Source organism: Pavona decussata, unplaced genomic scaffold (genome assembly GCF_977016875.1).
Source record: "Pavona decussata unplaced genomic scaffold, jaPavDecu1.1 SCAFFOLD_218, whole genome shotgun sequence".
NCBI classification, from domain to species: Eukaryota; Metazoa; Cnidaria; class Anthozoa; order Scleractinia; family Agariciidae; genus Pavona; species Pavona decussata.
This window is the reverse complement of record NW_028145623.1, coordinates 738,165-757,243: the sequence shown is the minus strand read 5'-3', so window position 1 is coordinate 757,243 and position 19,079 is coordinate 738,165. Positions and strand designations below refer to the sequence as shown.

The following is a 19,079-nucleotide window of genomic DNA, read 5'->3' as shown; positions in this document are numbered from 1 at the left end:
CAGTATTTTCGACAAACACACAGAAAATCAAACCCTGATTGGCAAGTGCATTTATACAGATGGGCATAGAGAAGATTGTTTGTTTCTACTTTCTGATCATAAATGTATACAGAGGTAAAACTACGGACGCGTTTCATCCATGTAGCAAGTCGAGAATCCTGAGAAACGGCTGATGTTTACATTTTACGTCGGTGCGCGATTTTTTCAGTTTTTTATTGTGGTGGACTTTTAGTCGTAATATTTTAGGCAAATTCTGTTTTAAGTCACGTAAAAAGGGAGCATTTACACTTTCTAGCTTAATAATAACGGTAGTATGGAAGTGTAGCGTGATATGAGAGACAGGGTATTAATTTCACTGATTTCAAGTTATTTCCCTGGGAACGGCTCTTGATCTCGCTTGAACGGCTCAATATAAACTCGAAAATTTCACCTTAAAGGAATCATTTGATAACGTAATGCTAATATGGGGAGCACTCAAGTTTGAAGCTAGTTATTCACGTGTATAAAAGCATGAAATGAACACAGAAACCTTGGCTTTTATCTAAAAGCTTCTGTGAGGTGTATTTATAAGTGCAAAGTAACAGGAGGAACATGAAGTACTGAAATGGCGAATTGTGTCAAAGTGCATTCCACACATCTCGACCTAGCGCGCTCGCTTTTCACGGGCCAAACTAAGTATTTTAACATGATAGATAAGAAACATTGCCCGTTAAAAGAAGTTATTTCATTACCAGTATATTTGTATACCCTTGATGATATGGTCATCTGAAATATGGCAAAAATCACTCTATCTAAGGAATAGCAAACATTGTATTCTTTACGTGGGCAACTTTAAATGAGAGAATGTTCAGGTGGAGATAAAATATAGTTTGGAAGCAAGTACAAGGGATGTAAAAACGATTGTGAAAGTGTCAACTCGAGAAAACGCTGCCTTGTCTTGAGCGAGAGTTTTAAAAATGTACTAATTTGCATAATTTCAATCGGGCCATCGGCCATGTTTTGGCCGATTTCGAAGTTTCCCAATTTTTTGTCAAAATAAAAATTCGCTGGAACTTTTGAATATTGTTTTTGAAAATAGTTCACCAAAATGGTCTTTTGGGGCAAATAAAAAGAAATTCGAATTTTCGCTTCTGTCGCCGGATTCTTGAAAGTTACTGACAACCGCTCTTAAAAAGCATCCGTATGACAAATGTCGTTTTCCCCAGTATTTCATTCTGACTGCAGGTGATGCAATCCTATCTGGTGGTTACTTATTGCCTCACTCAGATATCTCTGTATTTATCGATTAGGGGGAGTTAGCGATGCTGGAGGTTATCACTGCTAAAGGATTGTAGGCTTACGTACCACGCAGTCAAATACGACCCGAGTATAAGCTGACAACAGCGTCTTGGTTACCTTGAAAGGAGGAGCGATCTGTTTCTTCCGTCTAAGTCCTTTATTTGGCCTTGATATAGAATTCTTCGAGGCGATCCATGCCAGCTTGGAGAGTGGAAAGGAATCGATCAAGATAAATAAAAAAGAACTGCTACGATGGAGGGTACTCAAGGACGCCCTATTTTCCTCTCTGGGTAAAAATAGTGACGATCACATTGATGATGATGATGATGATGATGATGATGATGATGATGATAACAAATTTCCATGCCACTTAGTTTGTAAATAATAAATTATAATAATAATAATAATAATAATAATAATAATAATAATAATAATAATAAAATAATAATAATTTTTTTCAGGATACTAATAACTTTATTTAACATAGCCATATTGAAATATGACAAGATACAAATACAAGATATAAATACAAATACATAGTACAAAATAAAGCTTAATACAAAGAATCACTAAATAACCTACAATAGTAAAGAGAAACAATGGGGACGAGAAAAACAATCGTATGATAATAAGGCTCGGAGGACACAGAACATGTCAAAAATTGTGTCCTTTGAATTTCGCGTTCGCATCATGGCGCTACATCATGGATTTCAAATAGCCGCTATTTTCAAGTGAATAGTTAATCTTGAATGTTTACATCTTTGCAGTACTACTATACAAAACCACAAGAAATCACAAAAATTTATCTGTTCTGTTATGAGATTTATGTGAAAATGGCATTAAATTTGCACAAGTCAATGATTTTCGAGCTGCCTTGAACGCGTGTGCATCTTTATATGGGTGAGGTGTAATGTATTCGATCTGACTTTAGAATGCTCAGCAATTTGAAAGGCTATGTTTAAAGTCAGGCTCTCTGTTTGAGCCGATCCACATGCACGGTCTATTCCAGGCCGGCATTGCTGGATTGCTGCAAGTAAAAATATGTTGGCACACAGTAAAATTTGCCCCCGTGGGTCAAATGTGGCGCATAAATTTCACCAGGGAGGGCCATGTTCGCACAGTTTATTTAAAGTTTTGTAAAGCTTAGTATGTTAAGGTGGTTCTGATCTGAGTTGCAGGCAAAGAAACCACTCAGAACAATCGCGGTGACACCTGTAGTAACCTTTTGGCATATTTGATCATACTCAATCACATACTCATTGCCAATTAAAGACTTTGTTACATTGTGTTTATTCATCGATGAATAATTTACCTAGGTCCTAGGTTTTCCTTTAATGAATTGCAACATGTTGGAGGCTTAACTTGCCCATGAAGCAGTCGTTTTGAAAAGTTTACACCAGACACCATGTTTAAAGTGTGATTTCTTAAAAATCAGTTCCACCCAGCAGCGTAACCCCGTTAGGCCATTACTAGAAAGTTATAACCCCCCCCCCCCCCCTTCCCCGCGCGCGCTTCCGTTCCCCGGCTTATGTATTCCCGACATTTAATTTTCTTGGAATATTGGTCAGTAGTAAGCCAAAAAAATTAACTCGAGTAGTTTGAATAGAAGCTGGAGCCTATGAGCTCCTGGGCTGAGTTGCTCGAAGCATGGTTAGCGCTAACCATTGGTTAAGAGGTATTAAAACCTATAGGTTGTCATGGTATTTAACCCGGGTTAGCGCTAACCATGCTTCGAGCAACTGGGCCCTGGTGGATAAAAAAGTCTAATGTATGTTTGTCCGGCGAAAGAGCATAAGGAAAGAGCAAGTTTCATTAATATTCGAATTTTATTCGTCTTCACTGCCTTCACAATAAACTAATACGCATTCCGCTTTAGGAGCTTCACTTGGAATAAATGGCGGATTGGTCTTCAGAGTTGCAGAAGTTGCCTTCGCAACAAGACAACTTGCAGTGATCAATTCCTGCCTCCCCACTCGGCCCACTTGCACAATACGTTTTGCACAACTGTTCGGTGATGCACCCCTTCTTAAAGCCAGTCCATTCTGGGGAACGAAATTCCAGGATCCCACATTTGTTCACACCGACCTTGCACTGTTCCGTCGTCTGATTTTCGATACAGTCACCCATGGAAGTGGAGCTCAGACATTGATGGCACAACAAGCCCTCTACAGCGGATCCCTCTGAAAATAATGACGTAGACGTAATCCAAAAATTGATAAATTTTATTTTAACACGTGTTACAAGTGACAATAACCACTTTTATCGCCTCATCACGTTGACGGAAAAAAGTATTTATTCCCTTGCCCTCGGGCGGGCGCTAATTTTATACGACCATTTAATTTCCCAGAGGTTTAGAAGGTTCATGGTGTTATATAGTTCTACAAAAGAAGAACTTGAATTTATAATCTTTCATCCGCAGTGCGTGCAAGTGACTAGTTTAGTTGACAACTGTTATTTCATTTAAAAAAGACCTAAATCAGAGGCTTTTGTTCTTTCTTTCTTTCTTTCTGGTAGGTGTTATACCTGCTGGTGACTTTCGTTCAATGAGTGCGCGCAGAAATTAATCAGTGGGTTGAAGAAAATTTGACAACATATCTATTTAAAAAAAAACGTTGCTAATTTTGCACAAATTACGATCAAGTCTGAATATTGTTAATTACAGTTTAGATTGCCTAGCACATGAATATTAGATAAATACAACAGCTTTCGATATACCTTCACCATCGCCTCCATCGTTGCACAGGTCACCCGAACAGCACTCTATACTACACTGCGTTCCTTCTTGGCTACAAGTGGGAATTGCCTCCTCACGACAAAACTCACTTGTAGTACAACCTTTGTGCAAAATAAGAGTAGGTTATAAAAAGCATGCCACTGAGTATCTGAATGACAAGTAATAGCATAATAAGGTTAGCTAGATCTAACAAAACAGAGGATAAATAAGCAAGTGAGGATTTTGATGATTGCCTACGCTTAAGCAAGTGTAAGTAACTTAATTCAAATATTAAAACTGGACTCATCTAGTTATTGGAGTTAGGTTTTGGAATTATTTAAATACTAAATTGTCAAGAAAGCTCAATCGCACACTTGAGGAAACATGAGCTGATTGCCTTGCGTGGCTTCGCGATGCCTTGTAAGGTATTTTGAGAAAGCCCCTTCATTCACCTAATCGGTGTTCCACAACGTCTGATTTATTTCTATTTTATCTCGCTCATTACCGCTAATTTTGCCTGATCCCCCGTGAGCACTTCGCTTTTCAAAAGATCTTAATCAGCACCTCTTTATACGCCTCTGAGTACAACCCGCGAAGAATATAGCGATTTAGTAAAATCCAGGGCGTGCTTTCTCTTGTTCTGCAATTGCATGACTTTCGGGTGAGATATTATTATCATTGAATTACTCTTAAGAGCGGCTGACTGAGAATATCGAGAACTCGCGATCAAAACTGAAATTTTGTATTTCCTCATATTTTGTCAGGAGAATCCTTTTAGAGCATTATTTACGAAAATAACAATAAAACTTTCCAAATATTTTTCGTTTTCGAGTATTCCGGCATAATGTGAAATGCCGTGATCACGTCGCAACCGGCGTTAAATTTTGACGAAATTTGGTGCATTTTCAAATCGCTCGGGAAGGAAGACGGCTTAGCGTATTGAAACGATCTTCTGAAGTTAAGTTAGGCATCCTTCTGTGAATACGGTCTTATGAAAATATTGCTAAAGGATTCTTATTTACATGCATTTTTCCAAGTCGGAAGATTTCTATATTCAGCATTTTCATGGACACTTGAAATTGTGGAAACTTTGCGGACAAAAATCTTTTTTGGTACATCGAAATTTACGTGAAATTTACGCTAAAGAAAAGCTCTATTCTTGTACTGCAACATATATAAAATTCAGCTTGGGTAATTTAAAAGCCAGCCTTTGACGGAATAAAACACATAGGGAATTTTTGACATATTTTTTCAAAAAATTCCAGTGGTCACGCAAGGACAAGATGACCTGTTCCAATAAATTATTGCTTGTATGTTATTTTTACTGGAGAATTATAAAATACTCGTTCCAAAACAAAATCTAATGATCCCCAAATTTGAAAAGTTCAAGTGTCATGTCACCTTTCTGCTCGTCCAGATCTCAACCAATTTGTTTTCATTGCCACATCGTACATCTAGAACCAAGTGCTATCGAACCTCTGAGGAGGAGAGAGCTTATGATATACAAGCATCTTACTGAACAAGAACTTGTTTCAACAGTAAAGCTCATTACAGTTGTTGAAAGTGAAGTTGGGCAAAGTAGGCACTGTCGAGAACATGCCGACTGTTGAACTCTTCGCATGTAAACACTTGAAAATTAGGAAATATTTGAAGGCAAAATCTTGTCCTGGTACATCGAAACTTACTACAACAGGTATGCGTGAGGTAAGATCTGTTATTTTACTGCAACATGTAAGAAATCTAGTTTGGGTATAACATTTATAGTCAGGTGTTAACAAAATTTGGCATAAGGGAATTTTTTGTGTATTTTCTTCGAAATCTTGCAGTGGTCTCATAAGTACTAACACATTTGAAATACATTCAGTTTGTATAACATATTTCCCGAGAGAATAACAAGTCATCGCTCGAATCGGCAAAATGTAATACTCTAAACAGTTTTTCATTGCTCTGTGTTCCTAAACAAAAAAATATTCACAACTAGGGTGAGTGATAACTATTTATAATACCACAGCAAAATTCGTAAAGGCCGATTGCACTTCACACAACTAGTACGTTTTTCACTAAACAGAACAGTAACAATTTGCTAATTTCTTAAAGGGAGCTGTGCGAAACAGTACCTCACAGTCGATAGCTAGGGTTAATGTTTGTAACTACAGTTTACTATCCCAGATGTATTTACCTCAGCCGTTTCGATACCGCTGATATGAGATAAAATTCCATTTTGCCCGGCGCTTTGGCATATAATTTTCGAGTAGAAGGTTTCATATTCTACACGTGGTATTGCTCACTGAAGACGAAACTTCCATTAAACAAAGGTTGCGGTATTTTCCATCTTTTTGTCAGGAGTTCAACTAACCCTTGTAGTGTGTCGGTCTGCCAGCCTGTCAGTAAACGACCTTCATCGTATATAGCTAATTAAACAGCATTTTCTGAGTCTTTTTTTTTTTAGCATTTTCTTCTATAGTAAAGAAAATAATATTGATTTAAAGCTGAAAAAAATCTCTAGATTCCAGGCGCTTGGTATCGGACGCCAACTTCTAAGTTCAAAATCCACATGAGTGCTTTATTTGAGATTCCAAATACTTTGAAATCAAACTCTTTCCTATTGCTTTTTTCCAACCGGCCCTCAAACAATCTGGAGTGAATATGACGTTTAAAAAGAGGACAATGAATGTAGTTAATAAGGGGAGAAGAGGAAGCGGGAAACTATTGTTTTTTTTTCTAAGAGCCGGGGTACTATGTGATATGGAGACAGGAAAGGTGAACATAGAACTTTAACAAAAATAAAGAGAAAATAATATTAACAAAAAAACGCAATGGCCTCAGCAATAATTCTATCCCTGTGGCTAATTTAATTTGAACGAATTTTGAGTCTCCTTCAGCACACACATATCCTTGCACGTAAAAGTTATTCAACAATAATCCGAAGTATTTCCGCACTACAGATGTCATTTAATGGTAACCGCAGGTTTCTCATGCTCACAAGAAAAGCAAAGCAGCATGCCGTACCTCTAAGACCTTTATTCAATTCACCGTTGATGATGATGGTGATGATGACGATAATGGCGATAATGATGATGATAACGATGATGATGATGATGATGATGATGATGATGATGATGATGATGATGATGATGACCTCTTTTGCCGTTTTCAGCTTGTGGACGGCCATTTCTTGCGGAACAGCGCAGTTTCTTTTGTTACACTGCCAAAGAAGACCGTAGACATATCGATGGCGCGGGCAGATGGTCAGATTGTTATTCGACTCATCCAATATTTGTCCAAGTTTTGTCCCCAGGAAACACCTTCCTGGCGTTAGGACTGGGATGACTGGAGATGTCTTTCTGGCATTCACCAAAGAAACGCAGGTTGCTGTAATAGTACGAACTCTGACCGCAACCGGACTCGTTGTTTAGCTAAGTGGAGTGCCACGTAAAATAAAGTTCTTATCTTATCTTATCTTATCTTATCTTATCTTATCTTATCTTATCTTATCTTATCTGTCTATCAAGGACAAAAATGAGCACGGAGCCAAAAATGCAGTCGAAAATATACAGACACTGCAAAAAATGACATCGCGGAAGAAGAAATACAGTTTCTAGTATCGAACCTACGCACATTGCTATTTATAACCATTTTGCGTCATTGTTTATAAATAGCAAGTTTAAAATAGCTATGTACACAGTGATGGCCATAATACGCAAACAATCTTGGTTAATTTCTGGTGCTCTTCTATCCGGGTCGGATCTTATTGCTCGCATTAATTTAATGAGGATGGTTCATTAAATGCCTATTTTGCAGGCATTGGAACAGTAAGTGCTCATTCAAATATATTATAGCCGTGTAGCTGTTGAAGATAATAATATAACCAGCCTTCCACTAAAGTGAACGCATGATTTTCTCTACGGGCTCTGATATCTCAGTTCTGCTTATGATATATAGTCTAGGACCTGCAAATTAAAAACACAGATACCTTATTCGATTCTTCAGCTTTTAGAAATCTCGTCTTCGCTTGTCCAGCTCAATGTAGTGCTTGCATCGACATTTTATTGACAGTGAGAATGAGATGCAACTTTGACAAACCTAGGATTTATAAAAACTGCAACTTTTGTGCAACCTTACTGAACCAAAGGTATCTTTCATGCAAGTTGGTTAGTAATTCAATGAAACATTATCGCCTGTTTAAAGGTTTCAGAAGAACTTTGATATGAAATATTTCTTGATTTTGTTTCGTATCCTTCGCATTGTTGACGCTGGCGTACCGAGAAAACCGTGGCACAACATCTGAACTTTTCATTTTTCGCGATCGGTGACCAACTACTTGCATGGAATGAAATTATTTTTATAGGGATAAACCCATCAACACATGAGATTTTGTTTCCGAATAATAACTTTTTTTTATTCCACAAGAAATGAAACATTAACAATGAATTTATTCAAAACGTGTTACTTGTGCTTGCGTGAGCACCGCCATTTTTAAAAATATATACAGTCGACTCCCGATAACTCGAACCTTCGAGGGAAATTGAAAATGGTTCGAGTTATCGGGAGTTCGAGTTATCGAGGGTAAAATTATATAGAAAATGTCTTGAAAGGAAAGAAAATTTGGTTCGAGTTAGCGGGAGGTTCGAGTTAGCGAGGGTTCGAGTTATCGGGAGTCGACTGTATATTTAAATTCCTTATGTGTTTACTTCCGTCAACGCTTGGATTTTAAATTACCCAGCTGAATTTTTTATATGTTGCAGTACATGCGTACATGTATAGAGCTTTCCTCTAGTAGAATACTTGCTACAAATTTCTATGTACCAGCACACGATATTTGTCCGCGCAGTTTACACAATTTCAAGTGTCAACGAAAATGCTGAAAATAGGAATCTTCGAACTTTGGAAACTGCATGTAAATAAGAATCCTCCAGGAATATTTTCATGATACCGTATTTTTAGAAGGTTGCCTAACTAGACTTTAAAAGATCGTTTCAATACGCTTAGCCGTCTTCCTTCCCGAGCGATTTGAAAATGCACCAAATCTCGTCAAAATTTAACGCCGGCTGCGACGTGATCACGGCATTTCGAAAACGAAAAATCTTTGGAAAGTCTTATTGTTATTTTCGTAAATAGTTCTCTAAAGGGATTCTTCAGAAATTTCAGTTTTGACCGCGAGTTGTCGATGTTCTCAGTCAGCCGCTCTTAATCGTCGTAGCATTACCACCTTAAGGTTAGTTGAAACTTGAAAGTAGTGTAGAAGTGGCCATGACATATCTAAAACTACGTATACCTTTAGCAAAAGCTTGCACAGAGATACCACCGCTTTCATGTTTTACTTCCACGTTGGCACAGACCGAAGTCGACGGAGAACACACGGTCTTAACTGCTTTGGAAGAGCAGTCATCCATCGAAACAGTACTGACACACTGGTAACACTGCAAACTGTGCACTTGTTAAAAACGAAAACAAAAAAGTTAGAATTATAATTAATGGTCAAAGACTAGTTTTTACACGGAGGATCACTAGAAGGAGGTATCAAAGGGTTGCTTTTTTGAGGCCAGAAGGGAAATTAAACAGCGGGATACTGAGCCAGTTCTTTCCTCAGCTTATTGTGCATGCGGCAAAGACTAAAATTGCTGAGAGTAGCTTGCTTCTCATTTTTTTAACGTCTTCTTCCTGTGATGCCAACAGGAGTACCCAGCGAAGATAATTTATGCCATGATCGTTTAGTTGCCGGCCTTTTAAAGGCATATTTGAGTCAGCTAAAACAGTAATATCTTTTTGGATGCTCTCGTTGAATATTTGCCTCAGAAAGTCTTACAAGCTTGCCCTTACAAAAATGCTAGCCGACTTTATTTCGTATTCTCAACGAGATAGTTGCCTCTCCGAAAACGAAAGGATTTAGTTTTCCAGTGTTACGAAATTCTGAGCTGACATTTTGTCGAAGAAGACAGCAGATTTTCTTTACAACTTAATCCGAATTCAGTCTGAGGTGACGGATATCCACCGAAATGAACTGTTAGGTTCCCCTGAAGAAAGACAATTTCGTTCATAAGGATGTAATATAAGGTGTAGCTACTGTGTCTACTCCGGTAGCCCAAGCAGCCAAGAATACTGCGTTAGTTCCTTCTTCAGCAGCCTCTTTGCAGATTTCACTTAACAGTTGTTGGTTGTGCAAGTGCGGAATATAGTAAAGTTTCCGAGAGCAGCTTGCAACTCGTTAGTTTAACGTCTCCTACCCGTGCCAACAAGCTGAAGGATTTTTATCTTGAGCACAGTTCCTTTCATTTTGTTGCATTGCCTTAAAATATATATAAAACCGCAGCCTTACGTTATAAAGTAAGTGATGTACCTGTTATAGATCCAAAAATCATTGTTATAACGAAGATAATTAGGAACTTCATGATGAACCCGTAGAGAAGAACAGAGCTGCAAGTCAAAAGGTGATTCCACGTTCGTTAAAACTAATCTTCTTGGCGCTCTTTTGTTGTTTTATTCCTTTGACCAGCTGTTAAATTATTAAATGCAAAGTAAACAAATTTGAAACGGTTGTTTTGTTCATTATATTCAGTGAAAATGCCTTGTCGCCAGAATACGACTCGCACTGATTAACAAAATGTTAAAAAAGAACTGTAACTTTAGAATGACATTTGACTGTGAAAGGCTCTTGAAATTGCGATTGTTGGACAAAAAAAAGGAAAACATTTTACTTGCCACTAACAGTTGTTTTCTTTCCAAATACGTTTCTACAGTAGAAATTCATTTTAAGCAATTTTTCAGATTTCTTACAAATATTGACTTTGTACGTCAATTACGCTGATAGACTAAAATAAATACTTTTAGAGACAATTTAATTGCCTTCAGCCGAAAAACAAAAAAACATAAAAATCGTTTGAAAGTGAATGATTAAAACTAAGAAACCGAGTTCTCAATGACGGAGACTCAAACGAACTTAAATTTGAAGTTCCAAAAATATATTCGCCACATTCAACTTGGCCTTTTTTCGAGCTTTTGCAAATTAAAAAAGTATTTCGTTTTTTCAGGTCCACAAAATGGAGCGATGACTTCATACGACATGGGAATTACCTCATTACTTCTGAAGGACAGCCATCTTGCCATTGCCCTGTTATACTAAGTTGTCGGCTCCAACTAAAACTTTAGGGAAACGTTAAAAGGTTTGGTGGGTTTAACTTTAATAACAACAAAATTTACGAAAGTTTCAAATCAGCACTTTCTACCACCCAAGACTACCAAGTGATAGCTTATTGTATATTCAATCTCATGCACAACTCAGTTGAGAATTAAAACAAATAGTTCTATATCTTTTCCAACGTTCCTTACAACTTTCTAGTGCAATAGTTTTTTTTTCCAAGTACTTGTAATTAATTTTTTAATGATAGAAGGTGAGCATTTAAACGCTTTCACTGATCAAACAGAAGTGTGTTATAATTAACTGATAAAAATAGCCTTTCTAGAAAGCTTTTAAACACGATTAAAAATTGATTGAGTGCACTGATGTAAATGTCATTTAAATTGTGCAAGCTGTACAAATATCTTAAAATGTTGCAGGCTGGCCTGCTCTTTGCAGTGATTACTACAGATAAATTATTTTTGATAAATAGAGCTGAGGGGGAACTATCTTACGGTTAAACGCTCTGGGAAAACTCACACCACCAACAAAGAAAATTAATGACGGCCTATAGCTATTTGATGAATAAATGGTCAGCCGTACCCGAATCTTTTTAATTATTTTTAAAATTAACCTTGTGTGTTAATGTTTGATAGGGTTTGATGCGCAAACGGCAATTGAAAATGTGAATTTATATCATTAAATATCTATTGAAATACACAAACAGTATAGGTCTTGTGAATTTTTCTTGAGGAGAAGAAATATGGACGTGACCCTTGCCGTGTGCGGGACGAAGTCACAACGGATTAAATATCTTCTCCTCTTTAGAGACCCTCACTGCAAATATTACAGCCATCAGTTCATAATTTTTTAGCTTGTTCTTTGATTTTTCCATAGAGAGCGACACGTGATAAAAAAAATGTTGTAGTAGCGCGTCACATTAAAGGCTACGTTAACAATCACAGGCGCCCTCGTTAAAATTTCCTATGCAGGGGAAGAGAGTTAATTGATCCCAAATAAGATCCAACAGTTAACTTAAAAAGTGATCTTTTTTTTATAAAGAAATATAAACCATTAACATAATTACTTCCATGGGAACCTTTTAATTGCCGTGATATACAGATCGCATGTGCAGTTTTCAAAATCAGTTAAGTCGCGTATGGTGCCTTCTTTTGTTAGTGCGCATGCGTTCTGCACGGCATCACGGGATGGTCCCAGAAACTATTTTTTTAAAGAATGGGGCCTAAATATACAATGGTATTCTTGCGTGGCTTATAACCGGGGAAAGTAGACTCGAGAAGTACTAGCCACGCATTCAAGCTTCAATCTGGATAAAATGCAATTATTGCTATGCATTTTGGATATTAATAGAGTTCAGTTATTAACATTTTCCTGGTTATCAGACATGACAAACATTCAGGACCTTTTGATGGTGAAATACTAATCATTAAATGTCTTTACTGTTAAATAACATATCAGGTGTACAAGCTGGTCAAATATCTTCAGTAACCAATCAGAATACTACAGTTTTGTGTGAACGCTTCCTGGGAAGACGGGATCGGAAGGCAGTTCATTCCTCGACCAGAGCAAAGCTGCATACACCATGAAGCTTTGGACTGCAATTCTCTTTGCTAACATTATTTTAATTTTTCTTGGTAAGTTCCGAACGCAAAAACTAATCTCCTCTTATTCGACAACCCTAAATAACTCTATATTTATTATAACAAGCAATATTTTATATTAAATGATGACTTGTTATTATTTCAAATTCGCTCAAGAAAGGTTTCTTAGTGTGTAACATAGAGAATTTTGCTTACCTCCAACCCGTGGAGAGATTTCGACCATTTCATTTGCATATGTGAATGTCAAATGAATATATCACATAGTTTTATCGGTTTTACCTCAATATATTATGGTTTTCCTGAAGAAAACGACTTGTTTCGATGCAGCTTGAGGTACGTACAAACGTAATAGAGAGTTAGCATCGCGTTTACGGCAAACGGAAAACGGCAAACGCCAGGCTGAAATTTTCTCTTTGATGAAAAACAATGAAGCTTTTTTGGTTTAAGCTTATCTCCATCCAGTCGGCGACAGCTATCGAGCAAACACGAAAAAGAGAGAAGTGAGTACGAGAAACACAAGTTATGCATTTTAGAACAAATAGCGGCTTGACGGCGTTTCCCGTTTGGCGTTAGCCCTAAACGCGAAGCTAAATCTCTCTATTGGCAATTTGTGTACCCAATATCTATAAATAGAATTTGGCAACTGCATAAAACGAGGAAAGAAAATTTGAAGGACAAAGCATAAATTCACAGTGCAACGGAAACAAAGAAAAATACGCAAGAGACATTTTCGAGTCAATAGATGACTTGATGTTTAAAGCCTAGTTATATTTTTATTGTCTTTAAAAAGATTCCCTGTCTTTCTTTTAATAAGGAGGAGCCGACGGATATTTGTCATGTTATCTGTGCAATAGTTATGGCTCGTTAGATGACTGCATTGAGCACCAAAAGGAGATGAACTGCCACGAAGGAGTAAACCGTTGCGGCATACTATCCATTCATTCATCTGGAATGACTGCCTTTGGAAAAGGATGTCTGACTGACGACATGTGTCAAGAATATCAGACACCGGGCTACTGCCAGGATAAACTCGGTTATGAGTGCGAATTAAAATGTTGCAGTGGAAACCTGTGTAACTAAAATTCTTTAAGGCACAAGTAGACGCGATTCCATGTACATAAACTTAGCTGTAATCAAAATAAACTGGTGAAATAATGCGCTTTGTTGATAACAGTGACCTGGTTGTTATGCTTTTTTATACTTTCTATTGATTGTTGGTTTTAAAACAACTAGGGGTTCTCAGATTATATCTGGGTGAGGGTGTGCAGGAGAGACTATGAAACCCTTACCCTATATCAGACCACGTTCAGCCGCATTTTGCAATTATACTCTAGACTATGGTTGCCGAAATGTAGCAAATTCGATAAAATATATTTTCATTCGGTAAAAATATATTTTCATTCGATAAAATATATTTTGGTTCGATATAATATATTTTCATTCGTTAAAAAAATATATTTTCATTCGATAAAAAATATATTCATTCGATAAAGTCACGTGGTAACCTTAGGCCTGGTTTCATAGCTTAAACATGGCGACGGATGAAGAAGTAGCCCAGATTGACTACAAGTGGGATGAGTTTTCCTCAGCTTTTACTCATCGGCGACTTGACATCTACGAGTGCAATGGTTCGAATGTTAACTTAGATTTTCCCTCAGCAGCAGTTTTATTTAATCAGTGGTGTACAAAGGAGATATATTTGACAAAATTAATGTATCCTGGACATCAAGACTCACTATATAAGCCGGCTGAAACCTTTCAATACACATACTATTCCTCGTGTCACCCACCAGGAAAGGGTTTTACCAAACCGGTGAAGAATTGAGACTTCTTACAACAAACTCTTAAAAACGAATGAATGTTGTGCCGCTAGCACTAAGGCACAAATGGATCAGAGTATTAACTCTGCAGTGCATGTTAAAGTGCTAAAGTGAACCCACGAATTTGATCGAATTTCCCACTGAACGTTAGCCCTAGTATTAAGGAAATGGGAGATCGCACGAGGCAAAGAGGAAAAATCTCCGACCTCGGCGGGAGTCGAACCCATTCAAGACCTCCAGATTTGATCGTCCATTGCTCTACTGACTGTGTCACGAGACCAGACGGGAGCAAGTGGTGAGTACTTGGGTACTCATCCCACGGGAGCAGGTACAGTGGAACCCGGTTATTAAATACGGACACCACGGGGGCATGCCAAAGTGTCCGTATTATTCTGGTATCAAGTGTCAAGGGTGCTTTTCATCGGCACAAACGAAACTGTCCGTATTATCCGGGTGTCCCTAGAGCGGGGTTCCACTGTAGTGAGTACTTCGGGACTCATATCATCCCACGTGGAGTCAACTTCATCCGCCGCCATGTGTAAGCTATGAAACCAGGCCTCTAAGGTTACCACGTGACTTTATCGAATGAATATATTTTTTATCGAATGAAAATATATTTTATCGAATTTTGCTTCATTTCGGCAACCATACTAGACTAGACACAAAAAATCCCTTTCCTATCCTACACTTTAGTCTTTTTACTCAATGATGCAATAGACTAGACCAACACTCTATGATTTCTATAACCTATCCCAGAGTAAAACGCTTGAAAAACATAGTTACGTTAACTTTCACAACGGCACATACTTATGTAGCATATAAAAATGGGATTCCCCCCTCCCCCCAGGTCCCCCCAGAGAGTTCAGGCTGAGCTCGAACTCTTTGGCCATTTGAACCTGGAAAGTTCCTGTTCGTAGGTTACACCAGGACGTGACCGGAAGTATGTCTCATCAGCTTTGTTGCTTACATCAAGTTTTATTATTCGACTTTTATGTCATGTCATTTCATCAGTTAAGGTCAAGAGAACAAGCAAAATATGAGACCGTACTGCAATATTGGCTTTGTTTAGACATTCTTCCTTGCCAGCGGCTCCTGTTCTTGCTGATAATTGGCTGAAACGTCAAGTGGTCCTTAAAAATATTGGATTTATAACTGTGCATGTTAGTGTATCGTTTGCATGTTACCAACCATCTTTCATTAAGATACAAGCAGCCGTCGTCGAAGTAAGCTTATCATGACACGTGTTTACTTTGCCATAATTGTGCTGTTTCTGTCTGCGCTGGCAGATATTGGTGAGTGTTACTAACGCTTTTCCGCATTTTGATGTTAAGACAAATTCGATTCCGCTTATAGTTGAACAGTACGTTAGCGACGTATACTACACCCAAGTGCTTCTCCACTTTTTGTTTCTCGCTCATGCTCGTTCGTGAGTTCGTTCGGGTAAACGGGTTAACATTTCGCAGTTTCACACGGTTTTTGGTAAAAATATTACCTCCATACTTACCCTACATACATAGTTTGATTCTTTCAAAAATATGCGGAAAATGATAATTCATAGAGCGTATCACAATTTTAAAAATATTTTCAGTTTGTCTTAAACTTAAAGCTATCTCAGTTAATCTGTACTTTTTTTTAACTTTAGGGTCCTCTCTACAGTGCTATCGCTGTCAAGACCCAAATGGGCGGTTTAATTTAACGGATCAATGCAAAAAAACTCAGATAATTGAAACATGTAATGAGGGAAACTACACCTGCGCAAACCTTACAACTAGAACAACCGAGAACAACATTACAAATGGGGAGCAACAAAAAGGATGTCTCTTAAAAGACGAGTGCATGGCTTTAAAGGAAAAATGCGATGGAATAATAGCAAATGGGGCAGAGAAGTGCGAGTTCTCGTGCTGCCAGCGGGATTTGTGCAATGATGACGTACATACGGATACCGTTCTGAGGTGCTTCCAGTGTGACGGACCATTTGAAAATGGAGGTCTTGGATTGAACAGTTCTTCGACTCTAAATCAGTCGTATACGACATCTCAGTGTGAGTTGGACCAGCATAAAGTGTATTGTCCCAATGATAAATGCGGTAGATTCTTTAGACGGTTTGAAAATCAAGAAAATGTCACTGTCGAGGTAGAGTTGCGCAAGTGTCTTTCCGATTCAAAGTGCTCCGAAATGAAAGAGTTCTGCAAAGAAAAATATGAAAACAAAAATAACACAGAAATCTGCCATTATCTTTGTTGCGACACTAAACTATGCAACAACACCTCTCGTGTTAAGTTAATCCCATTTTATAACGCTCTTGTAATTATGCTCATTCTGTTCCATTTGTAATTAGCTAGAAAACATGCCCTAAATCACGTCAGTAATTTCACTGATTTTCGGGGTTTTTATTTGTGCGGTTTGTTTGACCTTTCAGGCCTGGAAATGAATCAAATTTTCCCTATTTAACGCCGGAAGGCTGTAGCGGAGAGTACCTGTAGGGCTATGTGCCACCCAGCGAGGTCGTGATCACATTTTTGTGACCCCTGATCTAGAACGAGGTATAAATATCGAGGCGTTTCTAGAACGGGGTTTACTATTGCAAACTCAAGGATGTCTCGAAATATCAGCTCCGATTTTGGCTTAAAAAGATTACACAGAGAATAAGCACATTTACTGCAGCATTTTGCATGAACCAGTGGGACAAACAAAGCAACAACTTTCCTGAAACGGCGTTTCGAAACGTAGTACATTTTTATCAAGGAAGGATTGAGAAAATTGCCTTTCTTAAGAACAGGGTAATTTATTGATTGCAAAACACTTTTTAACGGTATCCAAATTTTGAAGTACTGGGCGACGACACTGATGCCCATCCAAAACTTCCTCCAATCCCCCCTCCCCCCGCCTATCCCCCGTCCTACTCATGTAGCATTACACAAGACTGTTGCTGTTCGATGTACGTAACCAAACGAGAGTCCCCTACCTTCCCTCAACTTTTCCTGTTTTATTACTCGCTGCTGGTTCGTTAATGTTAAGGTTTTAAGGTTTAAGGTTTTTATTATTATGCATTATTTCTATGGTTTACAACGAAAGGAAATTACAATATATAAGGAAAGTAACATAAAGACAGCATCAAATTACGTAAATGTGAAAAGTAAAATGTGCGCAGTGACCAAAGGAGCTTAGGCTTTCGAGTTGGTCGCTGCCACGTACAACTAACTGGCGTATAACGTGCAACTAACTAGAGCTAAAAACTAAAAGTAAAGAATATATATGTTATATAATCAAGTTCAAGTTATGTGCCAATGTTCAGGGGCTTGACAGCAATGTAGCTGCAATTTGTTATAACGTACTGGGACATTTATACCTTAGCTACCACTCACTGTAATAGTTGGTATAAAACTTTTACTTTTTTATCTCATTTCTAAGTTTATTGAGTTTAATTTCTGCTGTTTAGAACATTATGTACTTTGTTATACATTATTTATACGGAGTTTATACACATATATTAGACATTATGTCCTGTACTCTATAGACTATATATCAAACACATATTTTTTTAAGTGAGAGCAGCCTTAGTGTATTAATTGGGTTTCCCCATGCTACTTTCCGACATCTGCTACCTTTTTTACTTGATTTGTAACTTTTATTTCATTATCTAATCAATTTTATATGTATTATATTATTCCCGTGTGTAGAAGTATCAATATTAAGTAAATTCTGACCAAAGCACCTTGTTTTAAAAAAAAAATGTGTGATCTAATAAACACTAAAACAATAAAAACGATTTTCAGCCGTGTATTCTAAAACCAAAACCATTCTAACATTCCAAAGTCATTCTAACCACTTGCATCAAATGTAAGAAACACAATGAAAGAGAAAAGACGTGTGAGTATTGCAGATTGATTTACGAAAAATTGGTGCCAACTTCTGAAACCAATCGAACATCGAAGTAAGGGAAACCAAAAAGCGAAACTGATTTATCAGGGCTTTTGAATCAGTCATGGGAAAAGCTGTAGTCGTTTGGAAGCTGCGAGAATTCATCTAAAAGCAGAATGTAATTGGTTCCTCATAAATATGAAATAAATGGAATGAAACTATTTTATAATAGTGCCAAAGAGAGGACTTCTCTCCTATTCCTCAGGTTTGCTTACCCTATGAAGGAAATTTGGTTTGCAGTCTTCAAAGAAAAATCTCGGCGGGATTTGAAACCACTAACAGCACTATCACAATGCTTAGTACTATTTGAAATATTCTTACCCTAATTTATTCGGAATGCGAAAGTGTTTTGAAGGTAACCAGCACGACCTATCTAATCTGTATAGTACATTTTTCCGCATTTGTCTTAGTTTTGACGCATCTTGTTATTTTATCCCGCAACACTTTTACCTTTCCAAGTCGAAAACAACTCATTTGCCAACTCACTTAACATAATAAAGTCTATTTGACTATCAGAAAGAAGTAAAGAACTAATAAGAGCTTCCGTTAAATCAATAGTGGTCAAATATTTTGCATTATTTCGCTTAGGGAAATCATGACATTCATAAATC

At 37.6% G+C, this 19,079-nt stretch overlaps 3 protein-coding genes across 5 annotated transcripts; 2 read left to right on the top strand and 1 right to left on the bottom strand.

Moving 5' to 3' along the window:
• Positions 1-3,085: 3,085 nt before the first annotated feature.
• Positions 3,086-10,475, bottom strand: LOC146459603 (uncharacterized). Its single transcript, XM_085089349.1, has 4 exons — positions 10,329-10,475; positions 9,267-9,425; positions 3,994-4,113; positions 3,086-3,458 (listed from the first exon to the last, which is right to left on the bottom strand). The coding sequence occupies exons 1-4, from the start codon at positions 10,378-10,380 to the stop codon at positions 3,160-3,162; spliced, it is 630 nt and encodes a 209-aa protein (XP_084945475.1). The 5' UTR covers positions 10,381-10,475; the 3' UTR covers positions 3,086-3,159.
• On the top strand, positions 7,669-13,904 carry LOC146459602 (uncharacterized). Of its 3 annotated transcripts, none has more exons than XM_085089368.1 (3): positions 7,669-7,803; positions 12,585-12,760; positions 13,542-13,904. In XM_085089368.1, the coding sequence occupies exons 2-3, from the start codon at positions 12,709-12,711 to the stop codon at positions 13,805-13,807; spliced, it is 318 nt and encodes a 105-aa protein (XP_084945494.1). In that variant the 5' UTR covers positions 7,669-7,803; positions 12,585-12,708; the 3' UTR covers positions 13,808-13,904. The 3 variants fall into 3 exon arrangements, with proteins under 3 accessions (XP_084945494.1, XP_084945496.1, XP_084945495.1); XM_085089370.1 differs by lacking the exon at positions 7,669-7,803 and adding an exon at positions 9,116-9,206; XM_085089369.1 differs by lacking the exon at positions 7,669-7,803 and adding an exon at positions 11,020-11,151.
• A 1,786-nt stretch (positions 13,905-15,690) lies between these two features.
• Positions 15,691-18,253, top strand: LOC146459601 (uncharacterized). The gene is made up of 2 exons (XM_085089346.1): positions 15,691-15,839; positions 16,190-18,253. The coding sequence occupies exons 1-2, from the start codon at positions 15,782-15,784 to the stop codon at positions 16,879-16,881; spliced, it is 750 nt and encodes a 249-aa protein (XP_084945472.1). The 5' UTR covers positions 15,691-15,781; the 3' UTR covers positions 16,882-18,253.
• The last annotated feature ends 826 nt before the right edge of the window (positions 18,254-19,079 follow it).